Genomic DNA, 27,112 nt, shown 5'->3' on the forward strand with positions numbered 1-27,112 from the left:
GATAGATAGATAGATAGATAGATAGATAGATAGATAGATAGATAGATCTGTGTGTATATATATGTATATATGTATGTAATTTTATATATATATATGGACTATTATTAATACTATTTTACTTGTAATTGGGAAATAAGGTATACAGACACTGGGGCATAGAGATCCAGTGGATAAGTTGAAAGGGGTGTGGGAGAAAATATGGGAGAGAACAGATTGGAGGAGGGGATATCCTGTGGGACTGCTATTTTGGGGCGGTGGGTAGGGGAAAAATGGGGAGAAAATTTGTAACTCAAAATCTGGCGGAAATGAATGATGTAAATCAGAAGTTACTAAAGCATTTGAAAAATGAAAAAAAAATATGATGAAAAAGAACAAAATTGAAATGATAAATCCAAAACAAAAAAAAGGATTAATTTTCATTGCTTTAAGGGGCACTTTGGAATTGAATCTGTGCAAATATTTTATGTGCATTAGTAGATTGATACCCAGATCATTTTTCATTTTGTAGTTATTTGGAAAGGAAATTCCCTTTTTATTATCATATCTTAGATTTTGTTATTATTTTATAATAATGAAATTGATTTATTGGCGGTTTATTTTGTAGCCTGCAGCTTTGCTAAACCTATTGTCTGAATTAATATCTTTATTGATTCCTTGGGATTTATTAATTATAAACCATCATGTTATCTTTAAATAGGGATAGTCTTATAGTCTTAGCTTCTCTTTACCTGTCTTAACTTCTTTAATTTTTTCTCATCTTATTGCATTGCTAGCAAATAATAGTGGGGAGAGTGGGTATCTTTCATTTACTCCTGTATGTATATATTGGGAAAGCTTCTAGTGTTTCCCCCTTTTATGTGATACTTGCTTCTGGTTTTAGATACACTTTTTCTGATGTCAAAAAAGTTACTTTCTGTCTATGTTTCATAGCTTTTCATTTATTTTTCCATATATTTATTTATTAGCATAACTAGGTGTTTTATTTTGTCAAAGGCTTTTTCTACATCTGTGGAGATAATTCTGTGGTTTTGAATGTTTTGGTCATTAATATGATTAGGTATGTTGATTATTTTACAAATGTTGAACCATATCCTTACATACCTTGTATAAATTCAACTTTGTCATAATGAATAATTTCTTCAATAAATTGCTATTTGACCAGTTTTTATTTAAAATTTTTGAGTCATTCATTAATGATATTGGTCTATAGTTCTGAATTTTATCTTTTTCTGGTTTAGATATTAGGACTGCATTTGTCTCATAAGAAGGTTTCTGGTAGGGTGTTTTCTTTTTAAGTTTTTTAGAATAATTTGCATAATGTGGGAACTAATTTTGCTTTAAATTTGATAAAAGTATTTCATGAATCCATGACTAGGATTTTTTTTCCCTTTTCTGAAATTGTGTTACTTAAGATTTCTTTCTTTTTGTCTTTTGTTACTTTAGATTTCTATTTCTTTTGTGATCTCAGTTTTGTTGACATGCAACTATGTTTATTTTTTATTTCTACTAGTTTTGTTGTACTTATTTGCTGTTTTGTTGATTTGATTTTCTGACCTCTTTTTTCAAATAAGATTGAGAAAAGGTTTATCAATTTTAATAGTCATTTCAAAGAACCAGCTTTTATGAGTTTTTTGTTTCTAGATCATCTCTAATTTTAAATATATCTTTTGTGCTTTATTTTAGGTTTGCTTATTTGTTGGCTTTCCAATTTTTAAAATACATGTTCAGTTAATTAATCATTTCTTTTTCTATTTTGTTAATTTATGTCTATAGGGATATGACTTTCCCCCCTAAAGACTATTTAACTGCATCCCAGAAATTTCATGGGTTTTTTCCATCATTGTAATATTCTTTCACATAATCATTCATTGTTTTTTATGATTTGTTGTTATATGACTCATTATTTAGGATTTATTTGTTAAGTTTTCATTTGGGCTTATGTCTATCATTTGTGCTCCCTGAAATGATTGCTATTTTTGTTGCATTATGGCCTGTAGAGGATATATTTTCTATTCTACCTTTTTAAAATTTGTTTGCAGTATTTCTGTTCCCTAATACATGATCTGTTTTTGTAAGAGTTGACTACTTGGTGCTGAAAAATATTAATATTCTTTAGCAATATTGTTTTGAAGACACCAAAGATCTTTTAGCTATAGTATTTCTAGCAATTTGTTCAGTTATATATTTTCTCTTTTGTTCATCATACTGTTAGATTAATTCACAACTGAGAGAGGGACAAAATTGAGATTTTCTGTCATTCTTGTATTGCTATCTATATATGTCTCCTTGTTGCTCAATTAATATTTCTTTTATGAATTTAGATAAGATATTTGCAGCAGATAAATTTAATATTGATATTGGCTTGTTGTATATGGTTCCCTTCAACATAATGTAATTTTCTTGTTTATTCCTTTCTGTGTTTGGAATGTTTGTTTTTACTTTGTCAGATAGTATAATTGCAAGTCCTACTTTTTAAAAATCGCTTTATGTATAGTAAAAAAAAATTACATCCCTTCAGTTTTATTTTATTTGTGTATATCTTTGATTTTTAAATGTTTCAGGCCTGTTTCTCCGTCACCACTTCTGTTGGCTTGATACTTTGACACTTGTCTTCTTATGTATTTTTAGAAAGATATCTCTCTGTAGTCTCTCTGGTTTTTTTCTGCTCTGGTCCTTGGTTGCTGGATTTATTTACATTTCTTGAATTGCTGTTATCTGAGGTATTTGAAAAGCAAATAATTTGCTCAGGTCTGGTTTTCTAATTAAGAGCTCATTTCAGTATTGGAAGCTGTGGTCTGATTCTTTGCTTCAAAGCAATTTTATTTAAAAGCTTGCTTATAAATCCTTCAGGACAGTATGTTTAATCGATTATCAGTCACATTTTAAAAATAGAATTTCAGCATATTTTTGTTATTTCATCAGTGAACAATTATATAAAGAACTTTGTTTTAGATGTTTAAACTATAATGTCTAATATATATTGTTATGTTAATGAATTCTTAGCCTAGTTATCTTATTTTTTCACCTATCAAAATAAGAAGTGGGCAATACATAGAACTTGAGGTTGTATGTTAAGGAATGGGGAAGCTTGCAGCAAAGAAATGGGTCTATATTGAAACATTTCATCCCTTTCCTTATATTATTAGAAGAGGAAATTTGAAATGAGTGTTGGAAATAGAAATGAGTGCTGAGAGAGAGGATTTTGGGAAGATGATGTAGTAGGTCAGAAAATTCCAAGCTCTCAAGATTTATCCCCACAAAGAGTTAAAATAGCACCATAGGGCAAATAAAGTGTGATGTAGAGATAAGTAAGAATGGGGCACAATGAGGTCTTCCTGGGACAATTTGAGAAGATCAGAAGAAAAATCCTACAACTCGAGTTTTGGTCCCTATGAAGAGCAAACACCTCCTGGCTAGGGCCCACTTTAATATCAAGCAGCAAGTTCCAGGGTTAGTTAGTTTGAGAGATTGCATCAGGACAAGCTACAGGAACTTTTACCCTCAGATAGTGAGAGGAGTTTGGTGTTTGAGCCTAGGAAGATTGAGGGAACCTCTGCTGGCAAGGAATGCCAGATCCAGTTGTACAGCGAAAAGCGGCAGGGACAGGAAGGAATCAGCACTTGCCCAGTGAGTGAAGAAGCAGTGGGGCAGGAAGCCCCTGGCTTCAGGCACTTACAGGAGGTTAGAGGTTTGGCTTTGGTTATAGGCTTGAGGGAAGAACTGAAAATCTGGGGCAAGAGGCCCCAGGGCTAGAGGTGATTACAGAAATTAAGCTATTATCACAAAAAATGCACCAGCAAAGGAGAAAGAATCCAACCATAGAAAGCTATTGTGGGAATAGAGATGACCGGAGTTCATCTTCAGAGGAGAATATTGAAGTAAAGAAAACCCCAAAGACATGGTCTCCTACCCAAAAAGAATTCATAGAAGGTCTTGGAAAAACTAAAAATAAAAAAGAATAATCCAAGAAAAACAAGAATGTTAGGAAAAGAAAGTCAACCAATTAGAAAAGGAGATCCAGAATATTAAAGAAAATGACACCTTGAAAATTAGAATTGGGCAAAGTGAAGCCAGCAAAATTGTAGGAGATCAAGAAATAATTAAACAAAATATGACTAATGCAAAAATAGAAGAGAAAGTGAAACATCTTATAAGAAAAATGACAGATTTGGAGAATAGATCAAGAAAATATAAAAATAATCAGACTAGCTGAAAGTTATGAACAAAAAAGCAATCTTGATACAATAATATAAGAAATAATTAAAGAAAGTTGTCCTGAAGCATTAAGGGGGAAAAGTAGAAATAGGAAAAAAATCCATCTATCACCTTAAAAGAGATCCTATGAGGAAAAGTCATAGGAATATCGTCAAATTCTGAAACCCCCAGCTCAAGGATAAAATATTAAAAGCATCAATATTAAAACAATTTAAACATGATGATGCCACAATTAGAATGATATAAGACCTAGCAACAGAGACATTAAAGGACTGCAGGTCTGGGAACACAATATATCAAAGTGCAAAAGAACTGGGACTCTGCAGAATATATCATACCCTGCAAAGTTAAGTATTATCCTGAATGAAAAAAAAATATGGACATTTGATAAACTCAGACTTTCAAGACTTTGTTTAAAAAATTTCCAAACTTAATAGAAGATTTGACATATAAGAACCAAGAGAAATATAAGGTATATACCAAAGACTGATTATAAGGGATTCATAAGGACAACCTGTTTACTTTTTTTTAATGTAAAATGTATGTCTAAAATTCTTATTAATAATTGGATAGCTTATAAGAAATATTGGGGTAAACCTGAGTATGATATGAATTTAAAAAGTAAAACCGTTTAGGAACTACTAAAAAGAGTAATTATTTTATACAAATGAGGTGCCAGAGGAAGAATCGATACAGAGGAATTAGATAGGGGAAGAGAACTTGTAGTTCTGGGAACCTCCTTTCATCAGGAATGGTGTTAAGAGGGAACAATACATGTATATACATATACATATATATTTAGAAGAGTATTAAAGTCTTCTAAATTCAGAAGAAATAAAAAGGGCATAGATGGGAGAGCACAAGGGCAGGGTCTTTAGAGGGGTGAATGGAGGAATAGATAATTAGGGGATATAGAAGGGTATTTAGAGTTATGGGAATAGGAGAATAGGGAAAGGTTCCTTGGAGGAGGGTAGGCAAGTCATGGGAGGGCAAGGTAGTGGGCAAAAGTAAAGTAGAAGAGACAGGAGGGATAGGAAACAGATATGCATATTCATAAAAGCAAAGATCTGGAGTAGAATAGGTTTGGGAAAGTATATCTGTGTATGTGTGTGTGTGTGTGTGTGTGTGTGTGTGTGTATGTGCATATCTATAGCTATAGAGAAACATATCTAGACTTTATTGTAGCCTTCTGGGTGTGGGGGGGAAAGAACAAAGTAAAAACGTACACAGCCAAGAACAAAAGAAAACTCACAAGAAAGCAAAGATGGACAATTCTCAATACAATGTGTATTATTTATCATATAGGCTTTCTTGAAATGAAAATTTATTGTTACATATTTTGAATCCTGTCTTATGTTCTGCTATGCACATGACATGCTTTTTTTTTTCTTACTTTGTATTTAAATTCCAGTATCTAAGTTTATGATGTGTTTTTGTTTCTTTTCTCTATTCTGTATTTGTGTTCTGGCCCTTGAGTCTAAAATAAAATAAAATTTTAGAAAGAAGAGGAAATTTGATGACTCTACCAAGGGTCATTATTTTAAAAGTGCCTTGCCAGTTCATTAGGAAATTTTTTACTATTCAGCATATCTAAGTGAGAATGTTTCATGTAGCTATATATTACAGTAAATTCTGGTGGGAGAATTTCTAGTTACATTTTAATTATAATAGACTTATTATTCCAAACCTTTAATTTGGTTTCAGACCCGGGACTAAAATCTGATAGGTAAGATTTTGCTATGACTGTATTTGGACATAGGTATACTTTCCTTCTTGAATACTGTTTGCATTGCTGGTAGGGGGCAGAAAAGGGGACATAATGGAAGGAATACAGGTTGCCATCACCCTCAATAATTCTCTTCCTTGGGGCAGCTAGGTGGCACAGTGAATAAAGCACCAGCCTTGGAGTCAGGAAGACCTGAGTTTAAATCTGGCCTCACACGCTTAACACACTAGCCATGTGACTTTGGGCAAGTCACTTAACCCCAATTGCCTTCCAAAAAAAAAAAGAAGAAAAAAATAAATTCTCTTCCTTGATTCCATGTAGTTGTTTGATACTGGAGGATTGGTATGGAAATACCCTATTTTTGTGATCTCTGTAAGTAATGGGAAAAAGGGGCTTTTGATTTAACATAAGGGAAAACAAGAATTTCCGAATTTTGTTAACATTAATTTTGCTATAGCATGAACTCTAGAAACACTCTAGTTTGGGGGATTTTTAAAATTAATTTCATAGCAAAAGCACTGATATATATTTTGAAGATAGCTATAATTACTCTGAGAAATAAAAATAAAGTATGCTCTTGCAGTTCATTTTACAGACCAGGTGTTATTTATTTTAAATTTAGCCACTTTACAGAATTTCAAACTTGAAAGAATTATGTTGCCCTAGTTTTACCATGACTTTGGGCAAGTCACTTAATGTCTGTTTCCTTATCTGTAAAATAAAGGTATTAGAACTAAATTATCTGCAATATCACTTCCAGATGCAATATTCTATGTCGCTATGAGAAAAAAACAACACTATTTTATAGAACCTAATAGACCTTTGTTGTGAAAATTAAATTCTTCCATTTTAAAATTATCCTTAACAATATAACATTTTCCTATCTTTGGAAAATCATTGTCTGTTCACTTGATCCATTTTATTTTATAGTAATATAGATATGTTATAATATTAGGTGTTAGATTGTTAAACTATAGTAACTTTCCTAAGCGAATTTTATTAGCTATTTGATTCATTTTAGGAAAACATACTTTTCTGATATTATTACTTGTCAGTTTGAAAATGTAATTGTATTTGTCATTTTATCTGATAAAACTATTTTTTTATAATACTAATTTCTTAAAAACCAGGTTCTAGACATCTCCCAAGTCCTAAATCATTACCAAATATCTCTGAAGATAACTTAAGGGGCTATGATAGAAAAAAAAGCAGCAGCAAAGTGAGTTTTCTGGATGATAAACTTCATGAACATTCCAACTTAAAATGTCAAGATGAAATAGAAGGTCAGCATAAATATATGTCTCTTAGTCATTTTGACCTCCAATCCTCAGGTAATCAAATTAAAAATTAAGAATTTTTATTTAAACAAGTTTGGTTTGCTATTTCACCCCCCACTGTATGTGATACAGCTATAGTAATCCTTATGCTTTTCTTTATGTTTATTGAAAATATATTTAACATATCTTAGTTTGCTAACAGATTGCAAATTGGGAGTTTTCTTTATTTTTCCTTTGAATTTATAGTGTAATTTAAAATTTTCATTGTTTTTTCTTGAATTTTTTTTTATGGCATCATTTTGCATAACTATGTAGCTTTTAATAGATAAGTGACATTAGGACATACCATGTTTCCCCGATAATAAGACCTATCCCGAAAATAAGCCCTCCCCTTACTGTGTAAGATTCCTTTAAAATAAGCCCTATTGAGATTGCTACTGTAGTAAAGGTGATCCCCTGCGCTACACGCTACATTACGGTACCCTCGGTATGCACTGTTCCCCCCCCCCACCGTGAAACGCACGCCGCGCTCCGAGCTGCATCCAATCAGAGCTGCAGCAGTGAGTGCGTCATCCTGTTCTTCCCCAGTGATTTGCTTATTGAATAAAGGTACATTTTTTGTTCACATTTACCTGTTTATTAAAATTGCTGTCAATGTTCATTAAAATAAGCCCTCCCCTGAAAATAAGCCCTCTGGTGTTTTTCTGTCCAAAAAATTTAATAAGACAGTGTCTTATTATCGGGGAAACACGGTAGTAGAAAGAGAGCTGATGTTGAAGTCAGGAAGACCTGGGATCAAGTCCTTCCTCTGGGCTATCTGACTCTGAGCAAGACACTTAACCTTTTCAGTTCTCTAGGCAACTAAGGGTGTAAATTGCAGAGAAAATAAGGATTTACACTGGTAAGATGTTCTTCCTAGTGAAATTCCAGTTCCAGTTCCTTATCCCTGTATCCTTTGTGTAGGTGCCAAAATTCTCAAATTGACTTTTTTGAAGATTGATGCCTTTTTGAAAATTAGTAACTGGTTCATAGTAAATATTTTCAGGCTATTAATATTTAAAATAGGAATTTAAAGTATTATGCTTTTTTTTTCTTATTTTTTCTTTTGTCATATTGGTAATTGATTTATTGACATCTAGGATTAGCAGACTACTAAATTCATACTTTGAACTAACCTCATACTTTGAATAATTATTTTTCCACAGACTAGGTAATTTTGTTGTTGTTGTTGTTTTCCTCCCTTTATCCATGGCACCACCTACTAGAATTAAATTTCATTTTGGTCATTTAAAAGTTCCATGAATCTCAATATTTTTGAAGTTAAAATACTGTTTTTTTGGATTTCGTAAGTTTACCTTTGTTACATAAGTTTTAGTTTTAAAGTTAAAATAAATTTAAGCTTACTTTGATTTTGAAATGGTTTTGAGGATTTCACTGATATACTTACAACTGGAAACTTCCCAAATGTTTAACTCTTAGAAAACACTGATATAGTGTTTAAAAATGATTTCTCTATAATTTCTTACCATTTTAATAATGCTATTTTCATTTGTGCCTTACTTGTTTTTATAGTAAATTGTATTATTTCTGTGTGATAGAAGCACTTATAATTACTTTGCCACTACCAAACCAACTAACCAACAAAATCTCCACAAGCACCTCATAACACAGAATTATAACAAGAAAGGTCTATAGTCACGATCTTTTCCAATACTCATTTTGTTTTAAACTCATGCCCACATTTTCCTTTTTTTTTTTTCATTTCACCTATTTAATCTTCCTTTTCTTTTACTTTGCAGTATTATTCTCCTGACTCGTAACAAATCATCATAGAATTTGGCATTTTTTGCCAAAGCCTTTTTATGCACAAATGATAATTCTTTGATCTTTTTAACTTTTTCCTTTCTGTTTGACCCATTATTAATAAGTGTTAATAACCTGCCTCTGACAAATAGTAGTTATGTGACCATTGACAAGTTAACTTCTCTGTGTCCCTAGTCAACTCTCGAAGACTTTGTTGCAGAGCAGTTGCTGATCAGAATTTGAAGAGACCATTTTCTCACCAGGAGTCTAGTTCCCAGCACTGTACAGAGCTCTGGGAATACAAATACAAAAGTGAAAACAGTCCCTGACTTCAATTTATATAGTAATAGGAGGAGACAATACATAAAAGGAAAGCAATGTCAGGAGGGATATTTTGGTTTGGAAATTCTATAGTGATCTGAAATGGAGACATAGGAAAGTTGACTGTTACTTCCCTCTTAGTAGCAGTATCTGTTTTCATTTGATTTTGTCTCCAGAACAGGCAAACGGGTTGGCGAAAAGAGTTGCTCACTGGGCATGTGCGTGATGGCAGAGAGTTTGATGAAAAGTTCACTGGGTAGGAGAGGGAAGCATGGCTGAAGCCAACCTGTTGGGATAGAATGGTCCCCATGATGTGCTTATCACTCAGGATAGTGGGGGTGGGGAGCCCAGTTTGGCCCTTAGGATTATTAAGGGATTAAATCCTCCAGCACATGATCTCTGATCTGGGTGACAAGGCAAATAAGGAGATGGGTGAAGTTTGTCATGGCTAGAGCTGATCTGATCTTATATAGTAGGTCACAGGAAGCCCTCACCAGGATGGAGTAGGGTAGGGAAGTGAGGAAGGATAGGATGAAAATTTTGAAGTTGAAAGGGTTAAATTTTTCAGGGCTTTCATAATCTTTGTATTGGATGACAGGGTAACTGGTTAGGAACAATCTGTTATAACCAAAATGTTTTTAAATGGGAAGAAAGTCAGTTCTTGCAAAACTTTCAACATAAGATAAAAATTCTGACAATATGTACAGTGCAGTCAGTAAGCTAACATTTTTTAAGTGCTTACCGTGTTTCCCCGATAATAAGACCTATCCAGAAAATAAGCCCTCCCCTTACTGTGTAAGATTCCTCTAAAATAAGCCCTCCCCTGAAAATAAGCCCTATTGAGATTGCTACTGTAGTGAAGGTGATCCCCTGCGCTACACGCTACATTACAGTACCCTCTGTATGCACCGTTACCCCCCCCCAGGTGAAACGCACACCGCGCTCTGAGCTGCATCCAATCAGAGCTGCAGCAGTGAGCGCGTCATCCTGTTCTTCCCCAGTAATTTGCTTATTGAATAAAGGTACATTTTTTTTGTTCACATTTACCTGTTTATTAAAATTGCTGTCAATGTTCATTAAAATAAGCCCTCTGGTGTTTTTCTGTCCAAAAAAATTTAATAAGACAGTGTCTTATTATCGGGGAAACACGGTACTATGTGCCAGGAACTGTGATAAAAGATAGGGATACAAAGAAAGGCAAAAATAAAGAAATGAAGCACACAGTCCCTGTTTTCAAGGATTGATTGTACGTTCTCATCAGGGAGACAACATGTAGACATCTAAGTGTATATTTAAGGTATATACAGCGTACATGAAGGAAGACATTAGCAGTTGGTAAGACCAGGAGAAGCCTTCAGAAGGTAGGATGGAGCTTGAAGGAAGCCAGGAGAACTCAAGAGGTGGAAAGGAGGAGGTTGAGCATGCCAGGTCTAGAGGAGTGTCAGTGCAAAGGCACACAGATGAAGGGTGAATATTGTTTTCGAGAACCACAAGTAAATGGATCATAGAGTTTGTACAGGGGAGTTAAGGTATGAGAGCCCTCGAAAGCTATGAAGAGTTCAGCTTACAAAGAGATTTAAATACTAGATGATTATATTTGATCCTAGAGATAATTGGGAGCCTCTGGAGCACCTTGATTTGAGCAGGGCTACATGGTCAGATCTATGCTTTAGGAAATTCACCGTGGCTGTTGAGTGGAATAGAATGAGGACAGACTCTGAGGCAGGGAGACCAGTTAGAAGGCGATTGCAGTAGTCTTGTAAAAAGGCAGGAGGTGATGAACCAGACTTGTAACTGTGTGCGTGAAGAGGAGAACTGTATAAGCGATGTTAGGAAAATAGAAATGACAAGGCTTGGCAGTGAATTGGCTCTATGGAATGAGTGAGAATGAGGACTTGAGAAAGATATCAAGATTACATTTAAAACACTCAGTTTATTAAATGTATTTCTATAGTGTGAAGCAAGTTATGAATTTTTTCATAATTCAGATTCCTCAGTTTTTACAGATATTAAATATCTGTGAATGTATAGCTTTCTTAAGGAAACAGAAAAGTCTATTGTCCATTAAGTAAACTTCAAACGTGAGTCATTTTTGCTAACTCTTAATTTCCTTTTGTTGTTTTTGAATGATGATGTTAGTTTGAGAGTACTGGTACTAATGGGTTAGGGGGTATGATCATTTGCTCCTCACTTTATAGAATCTACAGGAATGGAGGGACCATTCAATAATCCTGAACAGAAGAAAATCACATCAGCTCAAAAAATGCTAAAATCTTTAGCTACTTCTGGAATAATATATAAAAGAAAAATGCTTAATAGAAGATTACAATCAATTCAGGAAGAGAATTGTCAGGATCTTTTAGAAAGAAATAATAAATTACCCAATGTTGATGAAAGTATTTTCAACCAAGAAATGGAAAGAAAAATGGAATTGGAAAGAAAAAATGACAGAAGCTTTTCTAACTTTGATAAATCTGAACAGCCAAAGACTAAAAATATAAATGCATATGTCAAAGAGGTAAGCCAAAAGATATGATAATTTTGGCAGAATTGTTTTTATTCAGTAGGGGTCTAATATTTCTTATTTTGTAATCATTGGATGTTAATATTCACTTTTTTTTTCTATTTATGAACCACAGAATATTTCCTTTCAGTATCATTAAGTGTTTAATTTTAACTTACATATATTGTTTAGTTCCATAATACAACTAATAATACTACATAAGCTGTAGCTTGCCAAACTTTTTTAAAACTAGTTTTGTTATTATACCTTTATATATATTTCTTTAGAAACATTTCTCTGCTTTAAAAGATTTCCTACAATGCGAAATTGTTAAGCTAGAAGTATACCAATAGAGATTATATAGGTGATTTTCATATTTGCCTTTACATGTCCATTTTGTTCAAAGTTGTAATTCAGTTATTCCTGCCACATTGTGGCAGAGTCATCTTTATCACTCTCAGAGTCCTGGAAAGGCTGGTTCATTTGTGGGACAAATGCCTCAGCTCACATTGACCAATAGTATACTCCCTTGTTTTTTTTTCCCCCATGTCTCATTTGTAGCCTTGAACATAGTTGTCTCAAACCAAGGTGGGAAAAACAGTGCCCTTGCAACCTCACTCCAGGTGGTGTGGTACAGTAGAAAAAGCTTTGGATTTGAAGTCAACTGTCCTCAAATCTTCACTCTGCTCGTTACTATCTATATAAATTTTGGGCCTTAGTTTCTGTAAAATGAAGGAAAAGATCACCTATTAGCTGCAAAACTATACTCCTGTAGTCAGAGGATTCCCTCAACCAGATAAGTTCTGCTCTGGTGAGAGTTTTTAAAGGAAAGATTCTATTTAGGACATTTTCCATTCGCTTTAACCTAGGATTTTAGTCACCTTTTCTAGTTGATTTCTAATACTTGTCGCACCGCAGGTCAATAGAGCCTCTTGGCTGTCAGGCTCCCATTAGAATTGAAAGAGAATTTCAGTTATCTACTCTAACTCCTTCCCAAATCATTAATCACCTGTATAGCATCCTCATTAAGTACTCATCCAGCCTTTACTTAAAGACCTTTAATGATGGGAATGGGCATCTAGGTGGTGCAATGGATAGAACAGGGTCATAAAGACTCTTCTTCTTGAGTTCCAAATCTGACCTCAGACAGTTATTAACTCTGTGACCCTGGGCAAGTCACAACCCTGTTTGCCTCAGTTTTTCATCTGTAAAATGAGCTGGAGAAGGAAATGTCAAACCACTCGAATAGCTTTGCCAATGTATCCCCTGCCAAAAAAAAAATGGGGTCATGAAGAGTTGGGTATGACTGAAAAATGATTAAACAACAATAAAAAAAGTGATGGGAAACTCATTGCTCCCTTAGGTCATCTCACAAGTAGCTGCAGTGTATTGCCCTGTTTTTGGAGTCAGTATATTGAAATCCTGACTTTGCCACTTACTATTTGTAGTAATTTGGGTATTGAACTGGGTGCTACTAATGTTTTTACTGCATCTTTCATATGACTGGAGTGAAAAAGATAACTTTTAAAACTTTAAAGTGCTATGTAAACATGAATTATTACTATCATTATCATCATTCTGCTTGGACAGTTCTCATTTTTAAGAAAGTTTTCCTTGTATTGAGCTGAGTTCTGCTTTTCCATGATGTCTATCCCTTTAGTTGGATAGAACAGACGCAGGCTGAATAAGTTCCATAGCAGTCACATGATTATTAGCTACCCCTGAGGTCTCATACTGTCTTCTTTTTTTAAGCTAAAAATCCCTAGTTGCCTCCTCTGATATGATTTCAAGTTCTTTTCACTAGACTAGTGACTATTCTTGAATTTGGGGTCAAAAGATATGACTTTGAATCCTTGCTCTGTTCTTGATTACTTTCATGACCTTGAGCAAATGACTTAATTTCTTTGGGTTTCAGTCTTCATTTGTAAAATGTGGAGGTTGAAATAGATGACCTCTCAGGTCTCTTCCAGCTCTAATTCATTGATACTATGCTTTTATGGCATTTCAAGGCATATTTTTCAGTGTATGTCAGTAGGATTTGGACAGTTAGCATGACAAGTGATTAAAGAGACAGACTGCCCTCCTCCCAGCCCTAAAACACAAATCCTTTAAAGAGAGTTCCTATGCATTTCTTTTTCCCTACCCCTATCTTCCAGTCACAAAAAACTTGACTTTCTGTTCAGAATTTAAATTAAGTTTTGTAGGCCTACAACCACTGTTGCCTTGACTCCACTTCCACTCCTGTTGCTGCAACTCAAAGTCAGTAATAAATATAGGTGATTGTGTAGAGAGATGCCAGATATTTACAAGTACTTAAGGAAGTTCATTTCTCTGAAGATAAATCATTCTTGACACCTGGTACAGGTTATTTCCCTTTTCCCAACTAATCAGTTCCTTGTCTAGGGCTTAACGCTTTTATTTCTTCAAATGATTGTCATATGAAGAAGTGGAGAATTTCCAATAACTGTGTAAAATAGGATGGGGGAATGAATCCTTCTTTGGCCTATGGAAATCATCTTAAGCCAAAAAGCTTCCCCAGAACTAGAGTGACATAATAATAGAGACTTTGGTGGTACCAGCAATTAGGGATAATACTTTTTTTTTTTCTTTAGAAATAAGCTCACTAATAAATGCTAGAGTTTAACAATAGTACATTTGGTGTTACATGAAATAAAAAACTTCATAATTATACTTTCCAATTCAGGTGTCAAAATCTCATTCAGTGACACAGACAATGAGTAAGGATGTGTTTGAAATAGCACTGTTGGATACTCTTTTGGACTTAGTGGATAAATATTGGAATGGTCGCAAATCTCTACACTCCAATGAGAAGTTTATTTGTGAGTAAAAACAAGTCAACATTAGTACTTAATAACTCCAGGAATTGACAAGACCAGTATTTAAAGTCATTTGATTGTTGAATTAGGTTCTTAGAAGTACATTAATTCTACTTAAAGTCATTTGATTGTTGAATTAGGTTCTTAGAAGTACATTAATTCTACTTGTTCTTTAGGGTACCATTTGAAAGATCACTGTTCAAGTTCACAAAATTGTACTCTGTGTAAGTGAAGGAATTATGTGAATTTTTATGTTATGAGGCATTTGAACAGGAGAGAGAATACAACTACCAGGTGGTGGTTGAGCAATTATATATAACTTTGCTAAGGTTGATTTGATACAAATCTATGCTGCTTAATCTAGGACTTGTGCTTGCTTCCTTGCTTGCTCTATTCATTTATTTACTTATTTATTTGAAATTGTGACTACTACTCTTGCATCTGCAAAATTTATACCCCATGACTCATTCTGGTATAAAAGTTCCCTGGATTTTCCAAGACTTTATCAATGGAGCATAACTTTGACAGATTCTGCCAAGTTGCAGATTGTTTAAATATGGATCCAGTAATATATATCTGTGGACTAAGATTAGCTAAATTAAGAGAGGCCCATCACCAGCAGATTACAGAATGATGACTTCTTTAGTTACTGATAGCAACCCGTGAAACACGAGTAGAAAGTAACTCAATACTGTGCAGTGCTTATCTCTTTCTGCTGAGATGGTTGGTAGAAAAATGGAAAAGGGCACAGAAGGTGCTGAGAATCACATAGTTTTTATTCCCATATATAAACTATAACTATTGATACTCAGAGGTACAATGACATCATTGTCCAGAAACTATTGAGTTGATATATTACTGGAAGAACTGAGCCATATCAATTCTTACAGTCTTGTAGATGAACCAGAAAGCAAAAAGAATTTGCCAGTAAATGAAAGGATTAATTAATCAACAAGTATTTATTAAGTGCTTGCTAAGTGTTAAGCACTATGCTAGGTACTAAGAATACAAATACAGTGAATGGACCAATCCCTTCTTGTAAGGCATGGCATTCTAATGGAGAATGTAAACATATACACATGCAAAACATAGATATAGATATATACACACAGATATATATACATACATGTACACAAACATGTATATCATATACCTACATAACATATCTATATAATAAATACAAATTAGTTAAATACAACACAGTTTGAGTCAGTCAGGAAGCATATGCTGTGCATCTACTATGTGCCAGACCTGGTGCCAAGTGTTAGGGATACAAAGATAATGCATTCAGCTTTGGATATATTAAGTTTCAGGAGTCTACAGTACATCTAGTTTGAGATGTCTAATAGGCAGTTGAAGATGGAAGACTGGAGACCACAAGAGAGGGCTGGATAAGTAGATTTGAGAATCGTTAGGATAGAGATTGTAAATGAATCCGTGGGAGCTGATGAAATCAAGTGAAATAGTATAGAAGAAGATGAGAAAAGAGCCTAGGACAGAGTCCTGTGGGACACTGTTAGCTGGCATGAACTATCCAGATGAAGATCCACCAAAGGAAACTGAGAAGGAAGAGTCAGGTAGGTAGAAGAACCAGGACAGAGTAATATCATAGGAACCTAGAGATAAGAGAGTATCAACGAAAAGAGGGAGATTAGTAATGTCAAAGGCTGCAGAGAGGTCAAGAAGTATGAGAACTAAGAAAAGGCCATTAGATTTGGCAGTTAAGGAATCATTGGTGACCTTGGAGAGAGCTTCAGTTAAACGATGAGGTTGGAAGCCAGATCTTAAAAGTGCTTAGAAGAAAAATGAAAGGAAGTGGAGACACTGATTTGATATTTGACCTTCTAGGGGAAGTTGGTCACAAAAAGGAGGAGACTTAAGGAGAGGCAATGGAGAAATCATCTGATGGTATTTTGAAGATGGAGAAAACAAAGACATATTTTTAGGAAGTTTGGAAGCAGCCAGCAGACAGGGAGAGATTGAAGATAAGTGGGAATGTGGATAATAGAGGGGACAGTCTTCTGGAAAAGATGGGACGGAATGTGGTCACTGGTTTGTAGAGGAGTTTCCCTTGGCAAGAAGGGCCACCTCTTTCACATAAGAAAAAAGAGAAGGAAGAGATAGTTGTACAAGATATCTGAGTTATGTGAAATGAGAAGAGAAGAGGAAGCTCTTGGCAAATGGTATTTCAAAAATGGAATGACTACTTGAGGAGATTGTGCCCTTTCACTTGATGATTCCAAGTGAATACTGTTTGTCCACTTGTTGGGGATGTGCAAGAGGAGATCTTTTGTAAGTTTTTTGATTGTTCTAATTGTTAGAAGCCAAAATTTACTTCTTTGCAACTTCTAGTTACTCCTAGTTCTTGCTCTTATGTTGACTTGGTTTTGAAAATTCCAAGTACTTCATATTTTTTTTTCTATTTCTTCATCCCCTACAATAAATGCTGATGGATAAACTGAAATTATTTTCGTGGTGGTCTTTATAAAATTTAGCTCATTAAAAGCACTAGAAGGAGAGATTACCAAATGACCAATGAAGCAGTGAGATAATGTTATTTGTCTCTCTAAAAAGAACATACAAGTCCTCCCTTATCACCTCCAACTCTCTTCCTTCAAGGCACAGCTCAAATACTTCCTTCTACATGAAGCTTTTCCTGATCCTCTAAACTGCTGGTATGTTCCCTTTCAACTTTTTCATTCCTTCTAAAACTTCCTATAGCATCCCCTCCCCCTACTCTGTGTGGATGAGAATCTTGCCTCATATTTCACTGAAAAAAGTGGGGATTAAGAAGTACAAGTTTATATGAGAACTTAAAATATGGAGACTGAGTTGGTATGGTCAGAGAGACAGATGAAGACTAAGAATAGTGCCATGGAAGAAGAGGATATCAAATAGGTGTCAAAGCTACAGTAGGGGCAAGTAGAATGAGGTCTTGAAAAGACCATGGGATTTATCAATCAAGAGATTGATGGTAACTGTGGCAATATTGAAGAGTGGACTCAGAAGCCAAATCTCAAGGATATAAGAAATGAGTGGAACAGTGAGGGAAGGTGGTGACATATTAGTATCTAGTAGAGCCCTTACAAACACCTCAGAAAATTCTTAAACTACACCAGAAGGAACAATGACAAAACCAAAGAGAAACAGCTATAAGCTCCTTCATTCAGTTTAGCACTACAGTTCAGAGTGCAAGGATCCTTCAGAGATTTCTGAGCAGAGCCAAATGAGGATAGACAGAAGGCAAAGTACATAAGCAGTACCAGCCTAGAGCAGGAGAAGGCACCAGACTGGTGTTCAACTCAAGAAACAGAGCCAGATCAGTGCCCAGGCAGTACTCAAACTGCCCTACTAAGCCCCAGGAAGATATAGGATCAGAGTAACACCTAGGTAGTGCAGTGTCCAAGTTGACTTGCTAATGGAATTGCAGGCCAATGTTTAGGCGGCCCAGGCCAGAACCATAGCAGTAGAAAGGTCCAGGTCAGTATCTGGGAGAAAACAGCAAAAACTCAGTCTTGCAGAAAGCTGCTACTGGTACAATGAACATCTGCTTGTGGTCTGTCAGACTAATAGCAAGGAATGGGGCTAATTCTAAGTTCAAGACTTTGTACAGAGGAGAATACAGAGAAGGAGCCAAGGCCAAAACCTAAATTGAGTAAGTAGAATGCCTATCTATAATCTGGATATTTCTGCAAAAGATGGGGCCTAATGTTAGCTACCACTTCCAAGACCAAACAGTACCTACTCTCACCATTCAAAAGTATGGAAGGCAACAGAGAATGACCCAAGTACAAAATACCAATCCAAAAATTGAAGCAAGAGATTTATGTAAACAGAAAAAAGTGCCAAATGTAATGAAATAGTATGAACTGAGAGAAGCCCAAGAGAAAAAGCAAAAAAAAAGAGTAGCTCCAGAACAAGTCTAAGCAAAGCTTCATAGAAAACGAAGTCTTTGAAAAAAGACTATGAAAACACTTGGAAAAATTTATCAGTATACAAAATTTAAAGTAAAAGGAAAGGACAGTGAAAAAAAGACTGAAAAGGAAAATTAATAGTAAAAATAAGAATAATAACAGTTAACATTTATATAATGCTTTTAGATTTACAACTACTTAACAAATATTAGCACATTTTTTCTTACAACAATCCTGGAAGATAAGTGCTTTTGTTATCCTTATTTTATAGGTGGGGAAACTGAGGCAGCCAGCAGTTAAGTGATTTAGCCAGGATCACATAGCTAGTGTCTGAGGGCATATTTGAACTGAGTTGTAACTACCAGTCTAGCATGTATTCCATTGGACCACCTACCTGACTCTAAAAGCTTAATATAGAGGATGGTAAAACTCTAAATTAAAATATCTTAAAATTGATATGAATTAAACTGAAAGCAGTATCTTTATACTACTACAAGAAATATTAAAATTAAAAGATGGAGGAAAATAGAAGAAAATATATATAGTATTAAAAACAATTGAACCATAAACCCACATAAATTATCAGCATTTCTATATATTACCAGTGAAGTCCAGCAGCAAGAAATAAAGAGAAAAATTCCACGTAACTATAGGCTATATAAAATACTTGGGAGTCTACCTGCCCAAGATAAACTCAGGATCTATGTGAACACAACTACAAAACACTTTTCACACAAAGTTGTATCTAAACAAATGGAAAAATATTAATTGCTCCTGGATAAGCTGAGCCAATATAATAAAAATTGCAGTTCTACCTAAATTAATCTATTCAGTGCCATAACAATCAAACTCAAAATATATTTTATAGAGCTAGGAAAAAATAATAAAATTTATCTGGAAGAACAAAAGGTCAAGGATATCAAGGGAATCAATGAAAAAAATATGTGCAGGTAGATGGTTTAGTCACACCAGACCTCAAACTGTGGTAATAATTATCAAAACAATATGGTACTGGTTAAGAAATAGAGTGGAATGGTGTAGCACTGATGCAATATTTACAATGCCCACGATCATGATAAAGACCATGACTGTAAATATTGCATGACGTTCAATCACAAAATATACCAAACTCTCCATATAGAAGACAGAGCTGAAACATTTATTTAGACACCAGAAAACCAAATCCCAAAACAAGTAAGCTGATTCCATGAGAATAATACAGAAATTAACAAGCCATAATAACACTGAGAGCCACAGCATTATTTACTTACAAACCTCTATCTCCCACCATCTCTCTGGCTCTGATTCCTAGCTTCCTGTGGACTCTGCTTCCTTTCAGCAAATTTCTCCCACCACAGGCTCCATGTGACTACATTCAGCCTATTCGGGAGCAGAGTTTATCTTCACAGCAGGGAAACTTCCTGTGGGCTCTGCTTCAGCAAATTCCCTCCATCATAGGCTCCATGTGATTACATTAAGCCTATTAGGGGGCACAGTTTACTTTCAAAGCAGGGGAGGTCTTCAGATTTCCCCCTAGGCCTATTAAGGGGCAGGGAAGATCTTCAAATTCCCATTACAAGTAGATTAGGTACAAATTACATTATAGTAAATAGCCATAGTAATCTAGTATGCGATAAACCCAAAGATCCAGGATTTTGGAATAAAAACTCATTATTTGACAAAAACTGTTAGGAAAACTAGAAAACAGTATGGCAGAAACTAGGTATAGACCAGCATCTCACACTGTATACTAAGATAAGGTCAAAATGGGTACATGATTTACACATAAAGTGTGATATATAAGCAAGTTAGTATCTGTTAGATCTATGGATAAGGGAAGAATTTAGGACCAAAGAGAATATAAAGAGCATTACAAAATGTAAAATAGGTAATTTTGATTACATAAAATTAAAAAGTTTTTGCACAAACAAAATCATTGCAACTGAAATTATAAGAAAAGCAGAAAACCGCAGGAAATTTTGCAATGACTATCTCTGATAAAGGCCTCATTTCTCAAATATACAGAGAACTGAGTCAAATTTATAAAAACACAAATTATTCCCCAATTGATAAATGGCTAAAAATATGAACAGGCAGTTTTCAGACAAAGAAATCAAAGCTATCTGTAGCCATATGAAAAATGCTCTAAATCACCATTGGTTAGAGAAATGTAAATTAAAACAACTCTGAGGTACCCCCTCACATCTATCAGATTGCTTAGCATGCCAGGAAAGGGAAATGATGGATATTGCAGGGGATGTGGGAAAACTAAGACATTAATACGCTGTTAGAGGAGTTGTGAATTGATCCAGCCATTCTGGAGAACAATTTGGAACAATGCCTAAAAGGTTATAAAACTGCATACCTTTTGATCCAGCAATGTTGTATCTATTACTACTACTTCTATGTCCCAGGGGTGGGAGGGTGAGGAAGGACCTATTCGTACAAAAATATTTATATTTCTTTTTGTGGTAGCTAAGAATTGGAAATTAAAGGAATGCCCAACAATTGAGGAATGGCTAAACAATCTGTGGTGTATATGATTGTGATGGGCTGTTGTACTATAAGAAATGAGAAGCAGGATACTTTCAGAAAAACCTGGAAAGATTTACATGAACTAATGCAAAGTCATGTGAATGGAACCAGGAGAATGTTGTACATAATAACAGCTGTATTGTTTGATGAAGAACTGTGAATGACTTAGCTATCTCAAGCCATCCAATGATCTAAGACAGTCCCAAAGGACTAATGATGAAGTGTACTATCCACCTCCATAGAAAGAACTAATATTGTTTGAATACAAACTGAAGCATGCTATTTTTCACTTTCATTCCTTTTCTTTTGTTCAAGTCTTCTTGTACAAAATGACTAATATGGAAATGTTAAACACGGTTGCACATGTATAACCTATAATCTGATTGGCTTACCATCTCAGGGAAGCGGGAGGACAGAGGGAAAGATAGAATTTAGAACTCAAAAATGTATTTGGGGGGAAATTATATGTATATGTATGTATATATATATATACATACATACACATATACACACATAATGGAACCATAAAAACAGGTCAAGAAGAGATCATATAAGAATCATCAAACTGCCTGAAAATCACAAAAACAAAAAGCCTGAATACTTTGTTTCAAGAAATGACAAACAATAACTACCCAGATCTTTTAGAACCAGAGGGCAATATAGAGATAGAAAGATTTCACTGGTTAACTTTCAAAATGAAAATTCCCAAGAATGTCACAGCCAAAATCCAAGTTTACAAGTCAAAGAAAAAATACTGCTAGCAGCTTGGGTGGGAGGGATGTGATGGGGAAAAGGGGGGGGGGCGGATTAAAGTACAAAGAAGTTAAAGTCCAGATCATGAAAGATTTGGCAGCCCTGACTTTCAAGGAGAGCTTGTAACAGTTCTAAAACGCAAAAGAAAAAGCATTACAGCCAAGAATAACCTATTTGACAAATCTGAATAGACTCCTATAGGAGAAAAAAGTACATTGTAAATGAAATAGAGGATTTCCAAAAATTCCTGATGAAAAGACCAAAGTAGAAACTTTGAATTGTGAACCTAGGAGTCATGAGGAACATAGAAAGATAAATACTTTTATCAATTTGAATGGACTATGCAATGATAAATTATTTACATTATAAGAATGGCAAAAGAAGCAGTTGTCCCCTCAACTTTTCCAGTTACATAAGAAAGTTAAATAAGACAGGTAAAATGCCTGGGAGTGGTTTTGTTTTGTTTTGGTGGTTAGAGAGGGAAAAAAAGATGGGTAGGAATAGGAGGGAACTTACAGTCTCACATAACAGGGGTCAAGAGAGTTAGCATCTCATTAACCTTCATCTGAGCAGGAAAGAAAGATTGGAAAAAATATATTAAAATCAACAGGGAAATAAGTAGGGACAAGAGAAGTTTAAGTGAATGGTAAGATAGAAGGGAGAGTGGAGTAGTCAAATTACCAATGTTGTAGGTTAGACATTTAAGGAGTATTGAAAAGAAAGTTAAAAAAAAAAAACCTTTGATTGTGAGAGATAAGAGGAGAAGAGGGATGATGGAATGCAAACATCTATCCAATTATAATCACTAGTGTTAAGCATATTTGTACCACTTCTTTGTAAAGGGAGGAGAGGGAGGCAGAGAGAAGAAAATACAGGTGGACAGATTAATAATCATAACCTTGAACATTAATGAGATAAATTAACAGGTAAAATAAAATAGACTGGGGGACAAAGTTCTGAATATGATCAAGTTATTAATGAAGCATGAGTTTACCTATAAAATTGGATCTCAGCTTCCTCAGCAAAGCTAAGACTCTAATGAGCAGGACGATTCTCTTTTATAGTTTTGGGGAGTATAGAACAAAGAATAGGACTTCATAGGCAGGGAACAAATTACGACTGGTTAAAAGAACTTAATATCATGAATGATGAAATCAATATGATTGATTACAGAGCTGAGACATGGGAGACAATATGATTGGTTAGAAATTGGGAATATGGGGCTAGCAGCAACTCCCTTTTTCCCTCCTGTAACTAAGAAATGTTCATTGAATCTACCTGCAAGGTTAGAGATAGTGGACCAGACTTATTTGGAACAAAGCACACATCCTTGAAGGATAGCTTAGTGGTGTAAAGGTACTATATGGTCTCCCTGGTATCCACCAGCATTCTTGAAGGATAACAGATTTCCTTGAGACAAAAATAAAAATGATTAGCAGAATTGGATTTCTAAAGTGAACTCGTTACAGGCCAGCTGAATTTTTGAAATAAGTTCAGAGACATAGAACTATTACTTGGGCAGTAACAGGACAAAATCAATTAATTGCAAAAAGGATCAATTTTTAAAAGACAGAATCAATCTGATTATTTCATGACCTATTAAATGTAAAAGCAGCATATATTAGAAAGAAGAATCCAACAATATGCTATTTTTAAGAAATACTCTTGAAGCGGGGCAGCTAGGTGGCGCAGTGAATAGAGCACCAGCCCTGGCGTCAGGAGGACCTGGGTTGACATCTGACCTCAAATGCTTAACACAAAAACTAGCCGTGTGACCTTGGGCAAGGCACTTCACCCTAATTCCCCTCCAAAACAAAAAAAAAAATTAAAAGAAATACTCTTGAAACATAAAGATTGATGTATGTACAATCTGGAACAAACTCTGTTGTGCTGCCAGACTCAAAACAGGGCTAACAATCTTGATTGCAAAAGAGAGTAATGGTTACCAGAGACATAATAAGAGATAAGCTGAGATGCTGCATTATACTTAAAGGCACAATAAATAACAAATTAATACAAATACTACATGTTTATACACCAAATATTCCTTTTAGACCAAGAAAATCTAATAACTACTAAAACAACAACCAGAAGGAAAAAAAAAAAGTTAATGACCTGAACAGAACTTTAGAAAAGTTGGAGATGATAGACCTCTGGTGATTACTAAATGAGAACAGAAATGACTTTACATATATCTGAATGCTTTATGAAAATTGACCATATAGAAGAAGTATGAACTGAGAGAAACCCAAATGATAAACCCAGAAAAAGAGAATAGCACTATAACTAATTCAAACAAAGCCTTTCAGAAAATAAAGTCTTTGCCATGAGGGCTACAAAATTGGGGGTTTTTTTAGGTCTGAAAGGGGTACATTGAGGCACCTCATTATCATAAATTTACTTTCTATGTTTCCATACAATTCAATTAACTTGTCTTTCAAGTATTTGTAGTCCATGTTAATAAAAAAATGATAAAACTACCCAGTTATATTGATAGATGCTGAAAAAGCTTTTGATGAAACAATACCTGTTTCTGTTAAAAAAAAAAAGCACTAGAAATGTCCATAGTCTAGAGAATATAGAAATAATATGGTAAGATGTATCTATCAAAACCCAGAGCTCCATATAATGGAGAAAGATTAGAGATCTGTACAATAAGATCCAAGTAAAACAAGAATGTCTATTGTTAGCTCTATTATATAGTTTGAGAAATACTGTCTGTAGCAATAATACTAGAAAAACATCAGAGGTAGTAGGACTCAGTATTTGAACCCAGATTATATTTGATCTTATGGATATTTTCATAAACTGGAGTTTATTAAGAAGGGGGATAAGAGGGTCAGACATGTACTTAGGAAGATCACTGGCAGCTGTGTGGAGGATGGATTGGAGTTTGTGAGCAACTCTAAATGCTACTATGTGCAAAAGACATTGTGCTGATTATTTCAAGTCCTAGATTATCCTGACCTCCCGTCATTTTGAAACTTTTGCTTACTGAATGGATATCAGTTAATACACAAATGAAAAGTGAAGTGAATAAGACTTTCATATTGCCCAGAATATGGCATAAATTTGTATGGGTAGCTCATCAAGATAGTTTACCAGAACATGTATCTTAAAATAGCTCAGCAATTATATAGTGAGCCAGGCCACAGTTAAATAGGAAGAAGAGAACAGATTGAAAATTATTTAGTGCTTTCAATCATCCCAAATTTCTTCCCAACATAAAACCTCTTTTAAATACTAGTGATGCAGGGTCAGGTAGGTGGTGTAGCAGATAGAGCACCAGCCCTAGAGTCAGGAGGACCTGAGTTCAAATGTGACCTCAGACATTGACTAGCTGTTTGACCCTGGGCAATTTACTTAATCCCAATTGCCTTCAAAAAATTAAAAAATGATAATAGTGATGCAATATAGCTGTCAATCATGACAGGTCACAATCTCAAAAGGTCTTTATTGACATACAGGATAATAGAGGTTCATGGTAGTTGTAAATAGGCTGAAATATATTGCCAACTATGATTTTCAGAGAAATTGGATGAAAGACATTAAGGACATATAACTAGAATAGGTGAGCTTGTTGTGAAATGAGAGTGAGGTATAACAGATGAATATTCATAGTACTGTATTGGTACCTATAAAATGTTTCTTTTTTAAAAAATCCTCTAATGTTTTTGGTCGATCCTCTTTGGAAAATTTGAGAGGAACATAAATGAAAATTTCACAGAATGAACAGATGTGGATAGATTGCATTCTGCATTGATAGAATAACCATATCAATGTTATCACACATAGTTATAACTGAAGCTATATAAAATTTAGAATTCTCTATGCCATATTTCATTTGTAGTAGAATTATAAAGAAAGTACCTTGAAATATTTAAAATACATTTGCGATATTATCTTTTATTCTTAAATAATATTAATATACTTCATTTTTATTCCCAGGTCAGGCAAGACATGTTTTGTCTTCTGTGCAAACATCTGCATTCAGTCAGGAAAATTCATCAATCATGAATGAAAAAATTAATCACTTGATTTTAGAAAACATAGCGTTACAAAATCTTGCTGAACAGGAACAGCAGTACAATATAAGGATTAGTGGGCTGATGTTGGAATTAAACAACACGCTTAAGGAGATGGTGAGCCATGCATGTTAATTCTTAGATGTGTTGGGTGGAGAATTAGATACATTAATAGAAGAATAATTAATAAAAGAATAATATCACAGGAAGTAATAATTCTATTGTTCTCTTTCCAAGTCTGACTACATTGAAAAACAAACAGCCTTTAACTTATGAAAGGATTATATTTGAAAAGTTTGCTTAAGTTAGTTTGTATAACTTGGAACACATTTCTCCAAAGATACAATATTATAAATTGTAGTGAGTTTCCCAGATCAATACACAAAAGCTTGTTTATTAGCTCATGCTCTACCTGAAGTATATTTATATAATGGTACTATTTCAATCATAACTAACTACCATTTGTGCCATTGTTTCTGTGGGAAAATATATCCCATCTTCCAAAGGATTCCAGATATTGACTTATTCCCTTTTCAATGCCTTCCTGGAAGAGCTATGGAGAGAAGGAACTCCTTTGTGGGTGGCAGAGAAATAAAGTAAATACTGGTCGCCACTAATATCTTAACTTTGCATATCTGCAAAAATAAGACCATTTTTCTGATTCTGTACAATTACATAGGAGATAGCATAACTTTGTTAAAGAAGTAACTGAGTTAGAGGAAAAGCTCTTGCCAAAATGGAGGCAGGGCTGGATTTTATACTGATTACTTGACATCTGTTTTCAAATCAGATATTCATAAATGAAGGGCTACTTTTGTTGTACATTCTAGACTTTATGTTTAAGAAGGATGTTGACAAAAATGAATCCCAAGGATGGTGATTAAGAAGTCTCAGCCTTTAGCTATATCACAGCTTGTTCATGAAGGACACTAATCATAATCATAATAGTTTTAGCATTCATATAGCAACTACTATGTCTGGGCCTGTAGCACCAACACAATATTCACAGCACCTATGGTGGCTATGAATATACTGGCGTAATTCTGAATCACAAAATAGAATAGAGAATAGAATCTCCACGTTGAAGACAGAACCAAAACATTTATTCAAACACCAGAAAACTGAATCACAATACCAGAAAGCCAAATCCATCATAGCACAGAGAAATCTATACACAATAACAATGCAGGGGGCACCACCATC

At 34.6% G+C, this 27,112-nt stretch overlaps 1 protein-coding gene across 10 annotated transcripts in view; it reads left to right on the plus strand.

The window, feature by feature from the left end:
- CEP72 (centrosomal protein 72) overlaps positions 1 to 27,112 on the plus strand; it is a 72,180-nt gene that overhangs the window by 22,416 nt on the left and 22,652 nt on the right. For 9 of the 10 annotated variants that reach the window (XR_011166099.1, XM_069076129.1, XM_069076101.1 and 6 more), the window contains 4 exons: positions 7,072 to 7,272; positions 11,541 to 11,860; positions 14,550 to 14,685; positions 25,833 to 26,026. Coding sequence is in view for 9 of the 10 variants with exons in the window: in XM_069076129.1 (XP_068932230.1) it covers positions 7,072 to 7,272; positions 11,541 to 11,860; positions 14,550 to 14,685; positions 25,833 to 26,026 (851 nt within the window). In the remaining variant the exon portion in view is untranslated. The remainder of the gene's footprint in view (positions 1 to 7,071; positions 7,273 to 11,540; positions 11,861 to 14,549; positions 14,686 to 25,832; positions 26,027 to 27,112) is intronic. The other variant, XM_069076135.1, reaches the window with a different exon arrangement.

Source organism: Petaurus breviceps, unplaced genomic scaffold (genome assembly GCF_028583685.1).
Source record: "Petaurus breviceps papuanus isolate PSGF00001 unplaced genomic scaffold, PetGlider_PUasm1.0 151, whole genome shotgun sequence".
Lineage (NCBI taxonomy): Eukaryota > Metazoa > Chordata > Mammalia > Diprotodontia > Petauridae > Petaurus > Petaurus breviceps.